Genomic DNA, 21057 nt, shown 5'->3' on the forward strand with positions numbered 1-21057 from the left:
AATACTCTATCTGCCACATAGCAAACACTCAATAGACATTAACTCTGACATACATATGTATAAAACCTACACTATCTAGATTGCTTGAGTTATTTTTTGTGCATGTGGTTGTATTAATGCCTGCTTGAGTTATAGCTATTTCATTATTCAATATGTTCTCCGCTCTTGCTTACATTCACAGAGCTGTTGTTTTTCTGCAGTGATCTCTTCCACTAGTTTTCAAGCTCATCTTAGAAGGTCTTTTACAGTCTGGCTAACTCCCTGCAGTTATTAGTACCGAGAATGCTCTGTGCACAGTGGGTACCTAGCAAAGGCTGCTGGCTGGCTGACTGATTGATTTACTACCGACTCCCCTCCCTCCTATTATAAGCTTTCATCACTGCAAATATAAGAACCTCCTTATCTACATCTCCTGCCGTCCAGAACAGTCTTCCTAGATCTCCCTGCCTCATTGACTCACCATCTCATTTCACCCTTTCTTCCTTTTCCTGGACATTCTAACTTAGTTCTTCTCCCCAGACTATCATTTTAAGTCAGTGCACACATTTTTAGTTTTGGAAAATGCTTCCCATTTTCTCCTGTGTGTTAATTTGGCCATACCCATTTCTATGGAGCCTAGCTGTATAAATGAGACAATGGCTCCAAGAGCCACTTGTAAAAAAAGAAAAAAAGAAAAGTTCTATGCAGACTGTCAGGGACATTAAACACATACTTTAGACCAGAAGCTGAAACTGTGGGAGAGGAAGCTTCCTTAGATTGTCTCTTCTCTCGAAGCTGTATCTGGGGGAATGTTTTTATTTATTTATTTATTTTTGGGGGGGATGTTTTTAAAGGAATTCTCTGAATATGGAGTGGGGGCTGGGGTGGGATGAAGCCTTCGCCATCTGGATGAGAAAGATTCAGATGTTGAAACAGATCTCTGGAGTTAATGAATTTCACAGTCCTCTGCTCTTACTTTCCTTTCAGTCTCAGTCTAGGAACAGACACCTGGTTGGAGCTCCTAAAGTGGCAGGCATAAGTAAGGAAGTGAAGCAGAGGTGAAGCAGACTTCTCTGGGAAGTGCTCTCCTTCTGAAACTAAGCAAGGAGCTTTAGGGGCGAAGGTAACCCAGGCAGTCTCCTGGCTCTGTGCTGATCAAGTACCAAGGTTCACCCACATTTATGCACCTGCAGCTTTTTTTCCCCCCAAACTTAAGTCTGGGCTAATTACAGAATTTCATTGTATTTTCATACATATAATAATTTAGTCTATCCTGTAAACAATTCATTTACAATTCAATTAAACAGCCAAGGAGAACAAAATGTTAAAATAAACATGTGTTTAAATAAGATACAATATGTATAATTAGACATAACACATCCCCATATCTTAAGCATTTAATGTGCACAATAACACAAAACAGGTCATTTGAGGCTATGCCAAATATCAGGGATTAGATGACCTTTAAGTTCCTGCCAAGCCGGAGAGTCTATGATTTTGTGATCTGAATGAAAAATGAAAAATTCATTGCGTCATCCAAATGTTTATAAGGATCCAGCTGTTTGATGTCAGGTCGACAAAACACCCAGACTACTGACAGAGGCATTTCATTTTCATCCAGATGTTTCTGCATTGTGTTGATTTAGCCTGATGCATAGCAAAGTTAAGTGACTTTCTCAGGATCTGTGACAAAATCTTCTGAATATACCATCAGTAAAAGGATTTAGGGGTTTACCACCTTAGTATCCGTACCACCAATGTCTTGCTCCTGCCCCACTGATAGCTTCTGCATCCATGAGATGAAAACAGTCCGTTCAGTTCTCTTCATTCTCCAGGTCATCACTCTCCTCATGCCCCCCTCCCCCTCTCCAACTAAGGTCGGTGTTTAACCTGGGCTCTGACCCATGACAAAGTGGACTCCTCCATCACAGAGCTGTGCATCATGGCCTTTGTCTTTGTTGAAGCAGCTTCTGTTCATGGTGATCACTGTGTCTCTGGGACACTATATTCCAGGCCAAGGGCTGGCCAGATCAAAATTTCTAGCCATCTTAAAGGTTGATTGCCGTGCAAGCAGTCACAGCCACCATGCATCCTCCCATTAGTATGGTCAATAATACAACTCATCTAGATTTGGCTGTGATTCACAGGCCTGGCTGAGGTGACTGATGCTGACCAAAAGTCCTATCCACACTCTGTAAATCTAAATGCTGTCCTTGAGTTGCAGCTGCAGCTTCTGTATGCAGAATCCTGTGCTGTTTGCAAATCAGTCTCTTTGACTCAGCTTCTTCCGGTTGCCTTGACTCCCAGTGAATTTCCCAGTGTCTGATTGCTGCCCATCCCAGGCCCATCTGGTACCTCTCACACCCAGATGTCTCAGGCTTGACCATTCGGATTGAAATTGTGTGGCTACAACCTCTTCCTCTGCAACCTCTCCTGGCTTCTTTTCTTCCAGCCCCTGCCCCTCACTTAATCATTGCCTCCAATCCTCTGCACAGACCCTGCTGTTGCTACTTGAGTCCCACCCAAGTCTAGATAGCCTGGCCTTGACTGTCCACAGGGCTGGTAATAGACCAAACTCCCTATGTGACCTTGAGCAAGTCACAACACCTCCCTGCACCTCACTGTCCTTATCTTAACATGAGAGCATTGGATTAAATCAGGTCTGAGGCCCCCTCCAGTTCTAAAATTATATTGTCTCTCTCTAATACTGTTAGACTGGCTGCCTTCCAAAGTGTCACTGCTTATCATTCTATCTAGTTGTTATGCAGGAATTTTTGGAGGTGGGGGTGAAAAAAATGAGGTCATGGGACTAATATCTTGAAAAATTATAAAATGTGTCTATTACCCTTCTCATCTTCATCTTTTTTCCCCCTCTGTTGAATTTAAAACTCAGAGACTTAAACATACACATTATGACAGTTCTGTCACTTCCCCAAATTGCAGGGTGAAAACAGAGAAAGGTGCAGGTTAGCTTAGCACTCTGTTCTACAAGCAATGCTGCTTCTGGGCCCAGGGTGGAGGCAGGAAGAGGCTCTACACAGGGAAGCTGGGGAGGGGGAGAGGGGAGAAGAGAAAGACACAGGACTGAAGAAAGGTGCCTGCATTCATGTGGATATAGGAGAGAAGTGCTCACCTGGAGCATCCAAGCAGTTCTGTGTGTGGAGTTTAGATATGTTCATTTCAAATGAATATAACACTTAAGACACTTAGCATATGTACAGTGTTGAGAGATTTCCAGTGTTTAGGTTTCCAGATAAACTATCATCTATGGTAGTAAAAGTTTGTCCATTCCTGGTCTGGATGTTCCAGGGAGATCACATTAACTGCTCTACGCTCACACGTTTATACAGGTAAAATCAGGTTAGTGAACATCCAGCATAGTTTTCAAGAAATCACAAAGGGTGTTAATCTAAGGAGGGGGGTGTTGAAGTGGAGAAGAAGGCACTTACTTCTATAACCTCTTATGTGAATGAGGTTATAAGGTTTTTGCTGCCATGATTGTTTTTATAATTTGACACTGCCAACTGATACAGTGGTTGACTTTCCCACAGCATAACCCTGGTGGTGATTTTTTTAAAAAGATCACTTGATATTATCTCTGATTTTTGGCCTCTAAGCTCAGGAATGGTTCTGAATACCTAACTCTGTTTCCAAATTAAATCACAAGAGATCAAATGTAGCAATACGTCCTATGTTGGGTAGCACCAGATGAGACTGGGACCTCCACCTCTGTTCAGAGCTAGCCAGAGACACAACCTTGCTTCAGTGAGATGTACCATTCTCAAGGGAACAGAGTATGACCTGGGAGGATGGATTCACTACCCTGTTCACCCAACAACTCTTCTACCCTCACACGTACTCCTTGTTTCTCTCTTTCTTCCTTTTCTCATATCATCTCTAATCTCTCTCCCCTGTAACCTCTGGATTGAGATTTTGCTTTAAAAACTCTTTCAGCATTCTATTCCTCTCCAAATTAACTTCTCCAATGGCCAGGGTAACCTTGGGTTATAACCCTCTCCTGCAGTTTCTGGAGTGAGTGAAAATAAGAGGGCTTGTTAGCCTGGTCAGGAACAGAGATGCTAATCCTTAGTGCAAAGGCAATTGCTAAGAGTCCTAAGGGTGGGGAGAATCAGCCAAAAGAACCAAATTGGACTGAACCAGCATGAAGCTGTAGATATTGCAGGGGTGAGTACAAAGCTTTGGGATAGCTGCTGATTGAGCCAAGCTGGGGACGGCACTGACAGAGATGCTATGGAAGACAACCTGAGCAGTTTCTAGATCAGAAAGGAGCCCCCAAGTGAGAAAGCACAGGGCAAGTCTCAGCTGACGTGAGTTTGATGCATCATGATCTCTCAACTGTTGAGATAGTGGGTCCAGAGAGAGGATGAAAAATCTAGAAAAGTATGGGAGATCAACCATGCATAATTTTTTTTTTTATTGTTGTGGGGGTTTGTTCTACAATTTCACAGCTTACAAACTGTAATAACAAATACTATCTCATGCAATTTCCACAATTACCCAATATAACTGAGAAGTAGTTATAATTAACTCTATTTTGCAGTTCATTCATTCAATATACTCTGAGAGCCTTTTATAAACAAGGTGCTATGCTAGATATTCAAGATACTACAACAGACAAGACTACATCAACAATTGAAAAGTAAAATTGCAATGAAGTGCGATAGATTATGTTTGAGGAAAATAAGAGTGTCAGCAGGAAGGTTTAACCTGTTCTAGGGAAGTATTCTCAAAAGACGTGACATTTAAGATGAGAACTGACTGGTAGGTAAGCAAGGTTGAGCTAGGAGAGAGGCAAGGGATGAAAAATATTACAGTTATAGGTACAATTGAAAAAAAAACTGGAGACAGGAAAGACAGAAAAGGGAAGTGAGTTGGCTCATTCTAGGAACTGCAAAGAGTGATCACAGTTAGGTGAAGACTGTCAGGGAATGAATGAGAAGAAATGGAGCTGGAAAGAGAGGCAGGAACCAAGTCTTAAAGGGCCTTTGGAGCCATGTTAGGGAGGGTAAATGAGAGGTGAAAAAGATGACACTGAGTTTTCTGCCTTGGGCAAATGTTGGATAATGGTGTGATTTTACTGAGATAGGAAGTCTGGGAGGAAGACCAGGTTTTGAGGGAAAGATAACAAGTCCTGTGTGAGACATCATATGCTCCTGTGCCTTGGGCAGTTGGAGAAAAAGACCTGGAGCTCAGGAGAGGAGCATGGACTGAGGACAGAGGATAGTAATATTTCTACATGGATGGTTATTAAAGACAAAAAAGTGGGTGAAATTATCCAGGGAGAGATGACCGAGGAGAAACAGGCCCAGGATAGAGCTCCATGGCATTCTAAAAGTCAAGGGAAGCGTAGAGGAAGACAGCCTATAAAGGAGAGTGAAAAGCATGTTGTTGAGAGAACATGGTTTGGAAACCATGTTCTCTCTCCTGTCTGTTGAGAGAATATGGTTTGGAAACAGACAACTCTGGCCACATGTCCCTGGGCAAGTTATGTTACTGCTCTAAACCTTGGTCTTTTCCTCTTTGTGTGCATGCGTACTAAGTTACTTCAGTCGTGTTCAACTGTTTGTGGACCCTATGGGCTGTAGCTCACCAGGTTCCTCTGTCCGTGGGATTCTCCAGGCAAGAATACTGGAGTGGGTTGCCATGCCCTCCTCCAGGGCATCTTCCTGACCCAGGGGTCGAACTTATTTCTCTTATGTCTCTTATAGGTACTAATAATAGTACCTATCTTATTGAATAGCATCTAGGAAGTTTAGCATAATCTTGGCACATAGTAAGCATCAACTAATGCTAGCAATTATTTTAATTATTTTAATGAGAAACAAAAATGATAGCAATAAGAGGAAGCAGCAGCTACAGAAGTCAGAAAAGTATCAGATGAAACAATATCATAAAAGTTGAAGGGACAGTGTTTAGGAAAAACTGGTCAATAAGGACAAATGTGATAAGAGGTCAAAATTAAAAGGCTGAAAAAGGTCTACTGAATTTAACTGTAGGTAAGACATTGATGACCTTTGCAATATGTTTCTGTGGCATGGTATGGGAGGGGAAAGTCCTGGAGAACAATGATTGGGTAGAAAATGATACTCAGAAGGGTCTGGTGGCTTAGCCAAGGTGATGCAGCCAGCAAATTCTGTTGTCATGTAGTGACCAAAGCTTATATCATAAGACTTCAAATTTGGTTTTCTTTCCACTTGTATTACTCAAAGAAGGTGATTTAGTAGATAAACATGACTCCGTGACTTACACTGAGTTAACTGAGGAAGGGAAGGAATGAAAAAACAAGAAAGGATGGGAGAGAGAGTGATGGGAAGTATCCAGCAAGGGACAGAATGTGTCAAGAGGGCTAATTAGGCAGACCCATTCCGAAGAAGGGGATATAAAATCAACAAACATTTATTGAATGCCTAAGAGTTGGACTGGCTTCCCTGGTGGCTCAGTGGTAAAGAATCTTCCTGCCAATGCAGGAGACACAGATTCAGTCCCTGGGTGGGGAAGATCCCCTGGAAAGGGAAATGACAACCCACTTCAGTATTCTTGCCAGGGAAATCCTGTGGACAGAGAAGCCTGGCGGGCTATAGTCCATGGGATCACAAAGAGTTGGACACGACTTCGTGACTAAACAACAACAAATCATGTGTTAAGCAGGTGGGAACTGTTGATGAAACAGACATAAGACATGGTTCCTGTTTCCAGGAACAAGATAGAAATATGTAAAAGATGTAAGTGCTAAACCAGTTGTTAAAGGCAACAGTAGAAGAGCTGTCACAAAGCAATATGTGATTTACTGTCAAATGTACTATAGTATTTCATGAATGGATGGACTTCTTCAGACCTTGTCAAGGAAGGGTCACCTAGCGGAGGTAGAGTTCCAAACTGCCAGTTTCACGTAGTTGAACTGGCCCCCTGTCAGTCATCAGGGGACAGGTACTGAGGTTTCCTGGAATTGTGTGATAAGAATGGGGCTGCGGAATGGCAGGGTTCAGAACTACTGGTCCATGATTAGGCTGTAGGATGAGAGTGCTGTTCTCCACTTGGCTGGGGGGGAGTATGGCAGAGGAATAACAGAGGGAAACTAAGAGACAAAAAGACACAGAAAAACAGACATAGAGATATTATATCTTAAAAAAAGGAATGAAGAACACCCAGCACATAGTGGGTAGTCACTGGGTAAATGAACAGAAAATCCAGGGAGACACAGTCCACAGCATACAGGAAAGGCTGAGCCACATATTGGGGAAACTTCAGACTCAAACTTACGTCTTTTTATCTGTATACATTTAGACAAGTTTATTTAATTTTTCTGGGCTTCCTTTTCTTTGCCAGAAAGCCAGGGTTAGTAACACCTTCTTTGACAGCCTGTTGTGAGGCCTGAATGAGATAATACATACATAATATCCAGCACATGGTCTGACCCAAAGTCAATGCTCAATAAATATCATTTGCCAACGACAGTTCAAGGTGATTACAGATGGTCACTTTTTGCTGAAGAAGTTCAAATGCTTTATAAATATTAGAATAGGAAGCTTTGTAAGACCCTGGAAAAGTGGAGGACAAACGTTATCATCCCTGCTTTATGCGTGGAGAACCTTGGCTCTGAGTATCAGAATTCTACCAGAGAAATAAGCCATTCCGTGGGAGGATGGGAAGAGGAGGAAGAGGAGGAAGCAAAGCCCTCCACAAAGATTCTTGAAGGCGGCCTTCCTTCCCTCCAGCCCTCCAGCCAGCTTTCCAGCCTGCCAGCAGGTGGTGGGGTCAAGTTTCACTCCTCTAACGCAGCCCTACCGCTGGCCTTCACTGGGAGTTTGCAAGGATGCAATGTAACCCTGGGCATTTATTTCTTAAAAAAGGCAGGCAGCATTAAGAGAAAAAGCTCTGATCAGACCCAGCATTGGCTCCCTCTGAGAGCAGTTTGCGAATCAGATTCTCTTTGGCAATCTTTCCCCACCCCCTCCACGACAGCTTGATAACAGTCCGTCCTGGTGGGATTTTCTCCCCCGGGACATTCCTGCAACTGAGTTTCAAAACACGAGCGAGCAGAGCCCAGAGACTAAAACAGCCTTCCGGTCTCATTAGTGTGCTGTCTTTCCCTGTTGTTCTGCTTTGCTATTGTGGTTTCTATGTGTGAATGTGATCACTTGTTAGAGTGGTCTATTTACACGGTTTTTCTCTTCCGTTTATTTCCATTACTCAGCACCCTAGAAATCAAGAGAAGTCAGTGCGTCGCGCTTATGATTTCTGGGGCCCTGGTTGCTAGGTGCGTGTGTGAAGACCTGGAGCCTGAGGAGGCGCTCAGCGTCTGAACCAGCATCAAGGGTCTCCTCCAACCCGTCCTCAGGCGCACGCACCAGTGACACTCGTTGTTATGGCTGACTTGAGCGTGTGCGTCACAAAGAGGCCCCTGGAGAATGCCAGAGTACTGGGGTTGAATGGGAACTGCACGCACACGTGCACGATTGTGGTGCTTCAGAAAGGCCTGGCAGGGAGGAGAGGCCTAGAATATTAATGAAGTGTGGGACCTTCAAGTGGGTGTGGCAAACAGTAGGTGCTCAGCTAGTTCGTGGTTGAAGGTGAAAAAATAGAGCCAAACGACCAGGAGAATGGACTTCCCTGATGGCTCAGAAGGTATAGAATCTGCTTCCAATGCAGGAGAAATGGGTTCTATCCCTGGGTCAGGAAGATCCCCTGGAGAATGGAATGGCAACCCACTCCAGTATTCTTGTCTGGAGAATTCCACGGACAGAGGAGCCTGGCAGGCTACAGTTCATGGTGTCACAGAGGGTTGGACATGACTGAATGACTAACACATTCACACACCCCAGGAGAATGGGTCATATGCTAGGTTCTTAGGCCTGAGACTTGGATTGTATTTTCTTCTAGTTACCCCTGGGCCTTGGTTGAGCCCGCACTTCAGCAGGATAAGAAGTGTCTATCTCTTTCCAATTTAAAGCTCTGAGAAGTAGGAAACAGGAACCACTCCTTCTCCCTTAGAACTCAATACCTCATCCCTCATCAGGAGATTCTTCCCTCCTATATGAAGCAAGCTCATTTTCTCCAGATCCATCCTCAGAAGAGCTGCAGAGGTACATTTGCTGGCCCGTTTTAAGGACCCTCCTTATGCCTCATGCTTTTTTCACTCACGTGACCTTTTTCCTCCTTGATGGCTTGTCTCAGTTCCTTTGATGTTTGTCAAGGATCTTACTAACTGGCTATTTTACATCATCCTCTTGTCCCTGCCACAACTTCTGTCGAGGAATAATCAGGCTGTATTTAATGAAAAGGCTGGAATGCTACTTGTCTTGTTTTGTTCACACCAGTTTAGGATTAATAACAATGGCTAAATTCATAGAGCACTGGACCATGTGCCAGGGCTCATGTGTAAGTACTATCTCATTTTATCTTTCAGCAGCTCTATAAGGAAGGTACTAATATTATCCACAAATAATAGCCAAGAGAAACCAGGCACAGAGAGGTTGGGGTACTGGCCCAAAGTCACACTTCAGAGTGGCAGAGCCTGCCACTGTTTGAACTTGAAGTAGTCTAATGTTAGATTTGGCACTCCTGATGAGCCTACCATGAAGTCTGTGTATGGGTGTCTGTTGTCACACTTCCTCCCCATCACTCCCACTGGCCATTCATGAACTTGCTTTTACTTTCTTTTCTGGTCAATATTTTTCCATCTCTGAATGAGCTTTTTATTTTTCCTCTACAACTTCCTTCCTTCATATACTTACATTGTTCCTCAGATGTTTCATGTTTACCTCCTGAGTGCAGGTTCTTTGGTATTAACTGTTGGACTTCCAGCGGCATCTTCCAAAAAGCCCTGGTGGCCTTAGTCTACTTTCCTCCTTTTCTCATCTCTTGCTTTTCCTTACTTTACAACATACGAAACAAAGTGAAGAAGGATTTTCAAGGTGTGACATTGAAAGGCCCTCAGAAAGTATCTACTGACTCGTTCACTTACCCATAAAGACCCAAGTTTTATTCTAATTAAAACATTTTCATTTCTCTCTACTCCTTGCTTTAACCTTAGTATCAGGTACATTGTAGACAATAAGCGTTACTTGGCCATCTGTATCATTCTATGACTCAATTTTTTAGTCTGTAAAATGGAAATAGTATTACTACTTATCTCTTACAGTTCTAGTGAGAACTAAAGGAGTTACTACATGTAAAGAGCTTAGACTGATGCCTGAATTAATAAATGTTGGTTTATTATTGTTATTTTTAATTCTATTTCATATTTCTTTATAAGTCAATATTTCTAAATATTTGTCATATTAAGATGTTTTTGAATAGGAACTGAAAAAATGAACTTCAGTTGATCTTATGATGCTATCAGTGAATTAATAGAAGTTATTTGTATGATTTGGAAAGCACTATGAAGGCTTATCAGTCCTCTTCTCTACCCAGAGGCTTTGGCATGGTCAGGTCGTGCATTTTCCTTGGCTTCCAGATACCCTGAACTTTGGATCATTACCATTTTCCACTCCCATTCCTAAGACACTGTTGGAAGCTTGAGGGCATAGCCTAGACCTGTTCATCTTTTTTTTGCCAGCTCTAAGTCCTGGATCTTCCTGGGCTGCGAAGATCCCCTGGAGAAAGGAAAAGCTATCCACTCCAGTATTCTGGCCTAGAGAATTCCATGCACTGTATAGTCCCTGGGGTCGCAAAGAGTCGGACATGACTGAGTGATTTTCACTTTCACTTTCAAGCCCTGGATCAAGAAGATTCTCTGGAGTAGGAAATGGCAACCCACTCCAGTATTCTTGCCTGAGAAATCGCATGGACAGAGGAGCCAGGTGTGCTACAGTCCATGGGGTCACAAGAGTTGGACATTACTCAGTGCACGTGCACACACACACACACGCACAAGCATGCAGTAGGTGTTCAGCACAGATTTGTTGTTGAATAAAAGAACACAATATCTACATGTTTGTATTCTTTCCTCCCCAACTTTCTACTATGGTTCACCAACTTCTTTCTCATATATAATATACATTTTTCTGGCTTGACTTTTAATTCATTTTCTAATTTACCATAGAGTTTAAAACAAAAATATAAACTGTTAAATGCAGCCAGATAGGTGGCTTACATAGAAACCACAAAAAGGAAAATGAAAGCAAAAATCAATCAGAAGTCTCCAATGCTATCAAGGGAAGAAGGTGGTCCAAGTATGGACAGATAATGTCAGCCTTTTAAGTAGCCCTAATCCTAGAGAAACGGGACAGAGCAGGTGGTTGAGAGCAATCAGCTTTGTAGTTGGACACTCCTGGGTGTGGAGTTCACTGACCTAGATCTCTGATCTTTTGTTTTACCACCAAAAATGAGGTGATAACTGGTAGCCTTCTCCTAGGACTCCTGCAAAGACTGAGATCATTTCTGTCCAGTGCCTGGCATATTGAGAGGCCTTGATAAGTATTAGCTGTAGAAGGGAGGCTGGCCTGCCATGGTCCCCACACCCACCCCAGGCAGGTAGAATGGTTTCTTGAGACCATTCCATGCCCTTTATTCTAATTTTATTTATTTTTTTAATTCTATTACTTATTTTTGGCTGTGCTGGCTTTTGGTTGCTGTGCATGAACTTTCTCTAGTTGCAGAGAGCAGGGACTACTTTTTAGTTGTGGTGCGTGGGCTTCTCATTGGGGTGGCTTTTCTTGTGGCGGAGCACTGGCTGTAGGGCGTGTGGGCTTCAGTAGCTGGTGCTCTTGGGTTTAGTTGCCCCAAGGCATATGGAATCTTCCTGGCCCAGGGATCGAACCTGTGTCCCCTGCACTGGCAGGTGAATTCTTAACCACTGAACCACCCGGGAAGTCCCGTGCCCTTGATTCTAAATCTGTGGTCACAAAGTGTTTGTTCCCCTATGGGACTCGACAGTGAATTCTAGGGATCGGAGAAGGATCTCTCCTTTTCTTTGTGAATGTGTTTGCATTCTGGTTTGTCAGTCATTTCTAAAAGGAATTTCCTACTTGAGGCTTGAACCTGTACTGACAGAGTTTGAGCGCAGTTCTTGGACTCATGGTGACTTTCCCTCTCCCCTTCCTATGATTCAGACGAGATGCAGCTACGTGGAGAGAGCCTGTCAGAAAGAGCTGAGCATCTCTCACCACATAGAGAGCAACAGCAGTAATTTTCATCATGACCATCACCATCATAATAGGTTAATAGGGCACAAATACATTAAGGACAAATGTGAGCCATAAATATAAGAATAATAATTTAAAAGAAATAAGATCATTCATTTTAACTCTACTCCCTACTCTCCTGAGCTTTGCTGAATTTATACAACCAAACAAGCAGCAGGCAGACACCCAGTTGAATACGGTTACCAGAAAAAACTCCCTGCCTTTACCTTGTGATTGGCTGAGCGTCTCCTGAGGGCCGAGAGCTTTTTAAGCAGCTGGTGCAAATGGATGCCTTTCTGAAATTAACCAGTTGATGAATGTCACAAGCAGCAGGCTCCATTCCAGGGTTCGGCCAGGCTGTGCTCAAACTGTCCGTTTCCCTCACAGCCTCCAGGGCCTATGACTAACGAGGAGATGAATGGTCCAGCGCGGGTGGAATGGGATGGGGGTCGGAGGCAGTTTGAAGGGAATTGTGAGATGCTCACCCCTTGCGGGCAGGTGCGTCTCTCTCCTGTGCATCCTTGGATCTATGCAATCCCTGCTGAGACCACAGTTTCTGGATATTGGTTCACATAAGGTCTCAGTCCAGGAGGTTTATGTGTATGGTATAACGGCCGTGTCTTGGCTCAGGTACTTTGTGAACGTGTGTGGTTATTACCCACCCTGGGTTTGAGTTTTCTTATCTACTTATGGAGAAAATAAGACCTGCTTCCCATGTGCCTTGAATGATACATGTGCTTCACGCCGCCTGGAATGTGCTGCATGTGTATGTGTGCTTAGCTGCTCAGTTGTGTCTGACTCTTTGAGACCCTATGGACTGGAGCCCATCAGGCTCCTCCGTCCATGGGATTCTCCAGGAAAGAATACTGGAGTGGTTGCCATTCCCTCTCCAGGGGATCTTCCCAACCCAGGATCAAATCCATGTCTCCTGCCTTGCAGGTGGATTCTTTACCATCTGAGCCATCAGGGAAGCCCTGGAATGTACTGGGTACTCAGTAAATGGTAGGTCACTGATGACGGTGATGATATTGCTTAGCATTATTACTACTGCTATTGAAGAAGTTGAGGTCAGCTAACTTCAGCTATCACAGACTGAAAGTGCTATTGGCAGAGACCTTCTTTTTGGATTCATGTCCTCATGGGTGCTTTTTTAAAATATGGATTCACGTTTTGTGTATACTGAGGTATTAGCAATGCATTTTAGTCACATATCTCAGTGTATTTAATTCCTTCTTGACATGAAAGAGGTGAGAGGTTATAAGACTAGCTTTATTTATAATCATGATTTTGCCAAAGGTTGGACCCATGCCTGAGAACCACTAAAATGAGTCTGGTATAAAGCTATATTTTAAAAATGAGTCTGGTAACTGTGTGTTCCTAGAATTAGCCATTGGAATGGGATCTACACAGGCAATGCTCTGTAGTCCTGGTGGCTCTGTCCTTACAGAGCAACTGGGTTGGACCAGGAGGCTGGGCTAGTCCTAGATCTCCCACCCTCTACTAGGTTTTGGCTGAGTCTCTCGTTGGACCTCAGTCTCCTCATTTGCAAAATGAGAGGGTTGCATTTTATAGGTGACAGACACTAGGAGTGAGAAAGAATGGTGCTTAGAAGAACAGAGAGAGATGAGTCCAGGCCAAAGTTGCTAAAGAGAGAAGCACAGGGCTGGTAAATCTGTTATGAAGAGTAATTCCTGGTCCCCAGAGGACTGGCACTCGGGAAACTAGACTCAACATCTCCGAACCCACCTTGGGAATGTCATAGCCCACTGCCGGGTAGGCAAAGCTGTGTGTAGCCTAAAGAGGCAAAGGTTTCATAAGGCTAAAGAGCCACAAGGAGAGGGAATTAGATTTCAAAGCCTTTGCGTTTGGCCCACTGTTTAGCCACAAGCTGCACCTGTCTTCCTCTTTCTATTAACACAGGCTGCCCCTCAAACACCTATTGACTGTTCCTTAATGGCCAGCAAGTCAGCCAACCTGTTAGTACTAACTACTGTTCACAGCCCAAGAATTTGTGCAATAAGTTGTATTCTTCTTAGGGGTTGTTAGCATACATATCCCAAGGCCAATTGTTGAACATGGCAAGGTAATCTTTTAAGTGCTTACTTACTATTCTGGCCACAAGGCCCTGTTGCCTAGAAGAATCCTTAATGAAAATAGTTACATAAACAAAGAGTTGATCAACGTAGGCATAGTTTTAGGAACACTGCTGGACATCAGCTGGTTGGTGGACATTTGTTATAACAAGTCGGTCCATCTAGGACTCCCCTGTTCTTTCAGCTCTTGACCCCGGCCGTGGTGCACTTATGATGTGCCCTGGACCTCTTCCCAAGTTCAAGTCCTCTGTATGTTGCTCAGTGATAGGGAGTAGGAGTCCTGAATCAGAAAACCTGGTTCCTATGCCTGCCCTGCTGTTTTCCTGCTGTGTGACATTGGGCAACCAGATATTGCCTCTGAGCCTCAGCTGTCTCATCTATAAAATGGGTAAGAAACAATACTCCTCCAGGCTGGTTGTGAAGGTCCATCAGTGTTACCTGCTGGGGGGGAAAAAATAGCACATTGTAAACTGTAGGGCTCTGTGACACCGTGAGCTCTGTGAGGTCTGGTTGGTGATTCTCTTTCTCTCTTCTTTTGTATGTATAATATCTCATACAGTGATTCGCAACCACAGAAGAATTATCCAGAGAGCTTTTAAAGAATACCAAGGCCTGGGCTCCACTCCCAGATATTCTTACTTAATTGGTTTCGGGTGGAGCCCCGGCACTGGTATTTTTAAAAGTTCCCAGGTGATTCTAATGTGTCAGCCAAGGTTGAGATCTACATTTGGCTCATAGCTGGAGGCTCAGTTCTGGTGGATGAATGAATGATTCGCATTCTGACTTCCTCTCCCTGCCCCTGTGGAGGAGGGTGCTTTACACCGGATGGAAGGGTGCTTCCCGTGTCGGGTTGCACTCAGGTGCCTGGCTATTTCTGGAACTGCTCTGCGAGAGCATCTGGACGGTCATGCTCAGAAGATGCCCACAATGACTAACGTGCCGGTGGGCAGCACCCCTGGAGCCCGGGGTGGGGGTAGCCTTGCAGCTGCTGCACTTGGCCACCGGGGCTAGCATCTTTACATGGAGGCTGACCAGGTGGGGGATAGAGGGGCCGGGGGCGGAAGTGAGCTGGGATTCCCTGGCCTCCGATCTACTCTGGTCAATTAAGTCAGGCCAGCCTTCGGCTGTGTTAAATGCTTTAGAAAGTTCCTGGAGTCTTTCCCATTGTTTACCTTGTGGAGACACTTCCGTCAGGGTTTTTTTAATAGAACAGTCCAACATGAAATTAATTTCCTGGGTGAGTTGGTAGTGAAGCACACTGGTGTTACAACTCCAACTTAAGATTTTTCACTTCAGCTTTTGATCCTACTTCCTTCCAGGAATTCTTTTCTAGAATTCAATCAGCCTTAGAGTGTATGTGTATGTGTCTTTGTCTTTTTCTTTCTTTTATATACAAAATTCACCATGATTCAATACATCAGATTTCCTGCACATAGACATGTAGGAATTCCTTCTTTCTTTTCCCGCCTCCCCGCCAGTCACTTTCCCTGGAATTCCTTTCTGATCCCCTCAGAAGTTTCCTTCGGAACTCCCAGTAGCCTTCTTTTCATGGCACTTCCCACGTTCTTGTGTTTTTACCTTGTAAGCACCTTAAAGAAAAGGGGGACACAGTGAAAGCAGAGGCGGAGCTGAGCTTAAATTCCAGCCTTCCCACTTGTTTGCGAGAACTCTGACAAGTTACTTAACTTCTCTGAAGCTCAGTTTCTAAAATCAAGCCAATGATGCCTGACTCTCAGGTCTCAGGACTATTGTGGGAATAAATGAAGAAAGATAAATTGTGGAAATAAATGGAATAAGATAAATAATGTGACAAAGGCAATACCTGAAGCAGAATGGTTCAGGTATTTATTGTTGCGGGCAGGATTTGTGTGTGTGTGTGTGTGTGTGTCTGTCTGTCTGTCTCCTCGGCACACTCCTTTGCCCATTAGAAGTACTCTACAAACATTCACTGATTGGGGTTGGATGAAGGGACCTGGGGATCCAAATCCTAGGACGTTGGCAAGGAAGCTGCTTTATTTACCCCAGCTCCTTGTTAAAGATAAATACACCTCCTACAGTTTTGTTTGTTTTTAAGTGATACTCAGTGCCCTTTATACACATCAACATGCGGCAGAGTATTGTCACCAGATGGAATCATTTGGATTCATTACTAAAAGCTGCTCCATGAAGCTGAGCTAGTTCAGAGAGGAACCAGGGCCCCAGCCATAAGGGGAGGGCCTGGCCAGTGTTGACTAAATGCCACCCCTCTCGCCTCTGCTGACTTACTGACATAATATGATCCGTAGCATGACAGAAGCACTGTCACCCACAAAACACGAGGACACAGAGGTTCAGACAAGTTAGGAAATTTGATCAAGTACCCCAAACAAGGTACAGGGGATTCTTGGCTCTAAAATCCAGGTATTGGCTGTTACATTACACTGGATTTTGAATCAGAGGACTTGTGATGGAATTGTGGTTCTGCCACTCACCACCTGGGTGGCCTTGGGACTGCCACTTAATCTTTCCGAGGCTCCAATTTCCTCCACCTAAAGGGAGATTGGACCACTAGGTGATGGCCGTCTGTGCCCGTCACTGCTAGTCTCTGCAGCCCTCTAGTGGTGCTTTGCAGGTCACGGAGTGGTGCCTTACCTTTCATCACCACAGTCACAAAGGGCTGATGCAGACTCCCAGGGCTCCTGGGAGTCAGACACCCTGTTGATATTCACTTATGACCAAGATAAATGGGGTTCAGAGGAGCCTTAGAGATAGAGATGAACAGCCTGGTCCCCAGAAGACATTATTGTTTTAAAAACTTTTGGTCCTATTGGTTCTATGCTGCACCTAGAATTCTCACTCTTGAATGATAAAGAATGAAAACCTCAAATATAGATTGAAATTTTAAGTTTAAAATTATTTATGGAATAGATATACTCCTGACCTTGTTTGCAGTCTGCTGACTCTAATATCATCAGGCCACTTTGGCTGCTGGAGGTTGTGTTGAGGGGACACTGTGCTGGGGGGTCCTCACATGTAGGTCTAAGCTCTGACTCTGCTATGTATGTACCAGCTGTGTGACATCACTGGTCTCTCACCTCTCTGCACACCAAACTCTTCACTAATAAAATGAGGGGTTTGGCGGCAGAGCTTTTGCTAAGTCTGATATCTTATGCCGGTGCCTGGAGTTGCTTCTTCTTTAGAAGGGTAGATTTTTAACATTCCATCCAGTCATTTACTTTGCTATGCTTGCTGATGGAAAAATGCTGTTCTGGGATAGAGGGTGTTAGGTAAAGATATTATCTGAAGCTATGAAGCTGACTAAGGTCAACAAACATGATCTTACGAAGCATCTACATGCTGATGACTCTTAGATCTCCAACTGGGCTTCTTCTCCGAGATCCAAACTTAGAATCTAAGTGTCTGTTCCATTTGGAAATCTAACAGCTATTTCAGGCCTCTCATGGCCAAATAGAGCTATTGATTTCCCACTCCCAAATACATTCCCCCACCCCGGCCTTCCTCACCTCAGCACATGCTATCATCTCTACATTGTTGTTCTGGGAGCCCTATTTTGTTCCTTTCTTTCACTCATATTCCCACATCTACTTCTTCAATAAACCCTTCATCTCTACCTACAAGGTAAATCTCAAAGTTGACATTTCTCCCATCTTCACTGTCTGCTGCAGCACATCACCCCCTTGACACCTAGATGACAGCCATGGCCTCTTAATTGGTCTTTGGTGTCCACTCTTTCCCTTCTAATCCATTCTCCACAGTGATCATTCAGAAGAGAAGAGCAGATTGTATCACCCCCTTGCTTAAGTTCCTCTAGTGGTTTTGCCTTTATGTATACGGTCAGATCCAAATGCCTTACCATGGCCTACCAGGCACTTGCCAGTCCCACCCTGCCACTCTTGCCAGCCTCCTTTTCATCTAATTGCTCCTCACTCACCTCATGTTGCTCTGGCCACCCTGGTCTTCCCTCTTCCCTAAGATTCCAAAGTCCTTCTCGTCTCAGGACCTACCTGTTCTTTTTTATTAACTACTTTTTATTTTTGGTTGCACTGGTCTTTGTTGCTGTGAACGGGGTTTCTCTAGTTGTGGCAAGTGGGAGTGGCTCTTCATTGCAGTAAATGGGCTGCTCATTATGGTGGCTTCTCTTGCTGTGAAGTACAGGCTCTAGACACACAGGCTTCAGTAGTTGCAGCACATGAGCTCAGTAGTTAACTGCTCATGGGCTCTAGAGTGCAGGTTCAGTAGCTGTGGTGCAGGGGTTTAGTTGCCCTACAGCATATGGAATCTTCCTGGACCAGGGATTGAACCCATGTCTCCTACACTGGCAGGTGGATTCTTATCTACTGTATCAGCAGGGAAAGTCCTTAGGATTGATTCTGACCTTTCTGCCTGAAATGCTCTTCTCATAGAGCTTGGCCTGTCTTCCTCATTTTCATTACCAGTATCATCTCCTCTTACAATCGTGACTCCTCTAAGGGGCCATCCCTAGTCTAACTGGAGTAGCATCTTAGTCTCAGGGCTATTTTTAACATACTTTCCTAGCCTACTCATGTATGATATTATTTATTTGTTTAGGAGTTATCAGAACCCTTCACAGTAGAATATAACCTCCTTTAGGGCAGAAAATGTATTTCTCTTGTTCATCGCTGATTCCCCAGAGCCTTGAATTATACCTGAAACATGCTTTTGTCATCCAGAAGAAAACATTTTTCTGATCATGGCACTTTGGTTGCATTCTCTAGTCTTAGTTGAACACAGTGCTCAAGAAAACCTGTAGGTGTGATTTATTTCCCCCTCTCATGGGTGGGGGTATAAAGAAACAGAATGCAAATAAATGCTGTTTTGGGCCAGCAGAGATGGAGGCAATGAGAGAAAGTAAAAATATGTGTTGGGTGGTGAGTGGGTGTGTATTGACATGTGCCTGCATATGTGTTGGAGAGCAGGATTTCATTTTATAGTTGAGCATGGTAAATGATTTTCAGTTGCATTTTCTACGATTCTGAGCCCAACTTAGTGGAAATAAAGCAGCAGGTGGCAGCAGGAGAGTATTACCACATTTTCTTAGCACTTAAAAGCACTTTTCCAGTGGATGAGAGGCTTTACAAAATGGACAATTAGACACAGCCCCTGCACAAAGAGCTTGCAATCTATAGATGGATCAGTTGTCATTATATAAAAGTCTGTATCTTCAGTACCAAAAACACATGTGCTGAATGTCCTTCTTTGCAAGACGTTAGGCAAAGGCTGCAGAGTCTTCAACCAGGGTGGACCTTGCATTGTGGAGATTATAGTAGAAAACAAAAAATAAAGGAAATATAGATGGTTGCATGAGCCCTGAACAAGTTAAGAAGTGATCATGTATTGCAATTATTTGTCTACTTGTTTTACAGTTTATTGTTTCCTACTTCAGACTAAAAGTCCCTTGAGGGCAGGGACTTTTTCCTTTTTTATTCTTGAGGGCAGGTCTTTTGTATCTTGGAATCCTGAAACACTTAGCAAAGAGCCTATCACAAAAATGAAGCTTAATGAATGTTTGTTGAAAGCATGAAAAGAAGAGTTTAAAAAGCAAGACAGAAAAAAACCCCAGTATATGTTACTATGTAGAAAGAAATTAGGAGCATGTCTTGTATAAAATATTTGAGTTGCATGCTCTTAATCCTAGTTTATGGTCATATTCATCTTTCTTCCTTTTCTGCTCTTCAAGAAAAGTTAAGAAACCTTCCACGCCTCACTTCAGTGGAATATTAGCCATTGAGAGCTCTTTAGACCAGGAAATCTGATTGAATGGGTGAGCTTAGTATTCAGAGAAAACTCTTAAGACATATTCCCATTAAGTTGATTAACGTTGCCCACTATTTTTATAGCTGAAAAGCATCTCTGTGGACCTAGAGACCATGTTCTGTGTTTTATAATCTCCAACATCTTAGGCTCTGTATTGTCACCCAAACAATGAAAGGCAAGAGCCATGTCTTACAACTCAGTTCCAGAGCTTCTCTTGAGATGAAGAGAAGCTCACCATGCCACCGAGCTTTTCCATGCCAGCTCACCGCCCCTGCCCCACAACAGAGGGGACCTGGAGCAATTTCTCCCTCCTAGGGTGGCAGGATGGTGGGATGGGAAGAAGACTGGTAGGCACCAGAAAGTGGAAAGGCAGAAAGGAAGAGCACCCCAGGCCAGAGCCAGCTGTGGCACAGGGCCAGGGAGGAGGAGAGCTCTGTGGAGAAGGGACTTGCAGTGTCTTAGGCAGGTTAAAACAGGGGGGACAGCTTTCTCTGGGTCAGACTAGCTGAGCCTGCGCATGCAAGTTAGATCTCAGATTAGGTTAGGGTTATGTTGGAGTTCCTTCCTAAGCATAAATTCTAAGGAGAAATCATTCTTATATATCTTCTCTATATATCAGATCCAGTATCTGCCACTAGTCCAGGGATTTCTGAATCTTAATTTCCTTTAACAGAGGGAAAGTCTTTGCTTCTACAATGATAGATTAAAAGTTTTAAATGGAAGCAGCACATTTGTGTGAATGAATGTCAATGTATACCTGATAGTCAGCTCCTTTCCTGTTTTGTTTGAGGGGAGGGGAGAAAACCATAGAAAAGTAGGTGCTGGAGACCAGCCAAGGCTGTTATTTTTTTTTTTCCCCTACATTCTCATGCAGAGAAGAGAAGCTGCTGGACCAACTTTACAAAGATCGATATAGGCATTTTAGCAGCTTCTAATCTCTGTTTTTCCCATGATCTGTTCCATGTTTATGATAACCTCTAAAAAGTAATATAAATGTACTCTGAATTATAGATGACTATCTTAAAGACTGAATATGGCCTCCTATTTTTGGTGTCCCAGTTTGT

The 21057-nt window shown here is 43.7% G+C and overlaps 1 protein-coding gene across 1 annotated transcript in view; it reads right to left on the bottom strand.

The window, feature by feature from the left end:
• Positions 1-15034: 15034 nt before the first annotated feature.
• Positions 15035-21057, bottom strand: part of LOC133074498 (olfactory receptor 5J3-like) — a 76766-nt gene continuing 70743 nt past the window's right edge. Inside the window, exons 4-5 of the mRNA XM_061168428.1 lie at positions 16690-16746; positions 15035-15451 (exon numbers count right to left, since the gene is read on the bottom strand). Of these exons, the coding sequence (XP_061024411.1) occupies positions 15035-15451; positions 16690-16746 (474 nt within the window). The remainder of the gene's footprint in view (positions 15452-16689; positions 16747-21057) is intronic.

The sequence above is a fragment of the Dama dama genome, chromosome 20 (assembly GCF_033118175.1).
Source record: "Dama dama isolate Ldn47 chromosome 20, ASM3311817v1, whole genome shotgun sequence".
Taxonomy (NCBI): domain Eukaryota; kingdom Metazoa; phylum Chordata; class Mammalia; order Artiodactyla; family Cervidae; genus Dama; species Dama dama.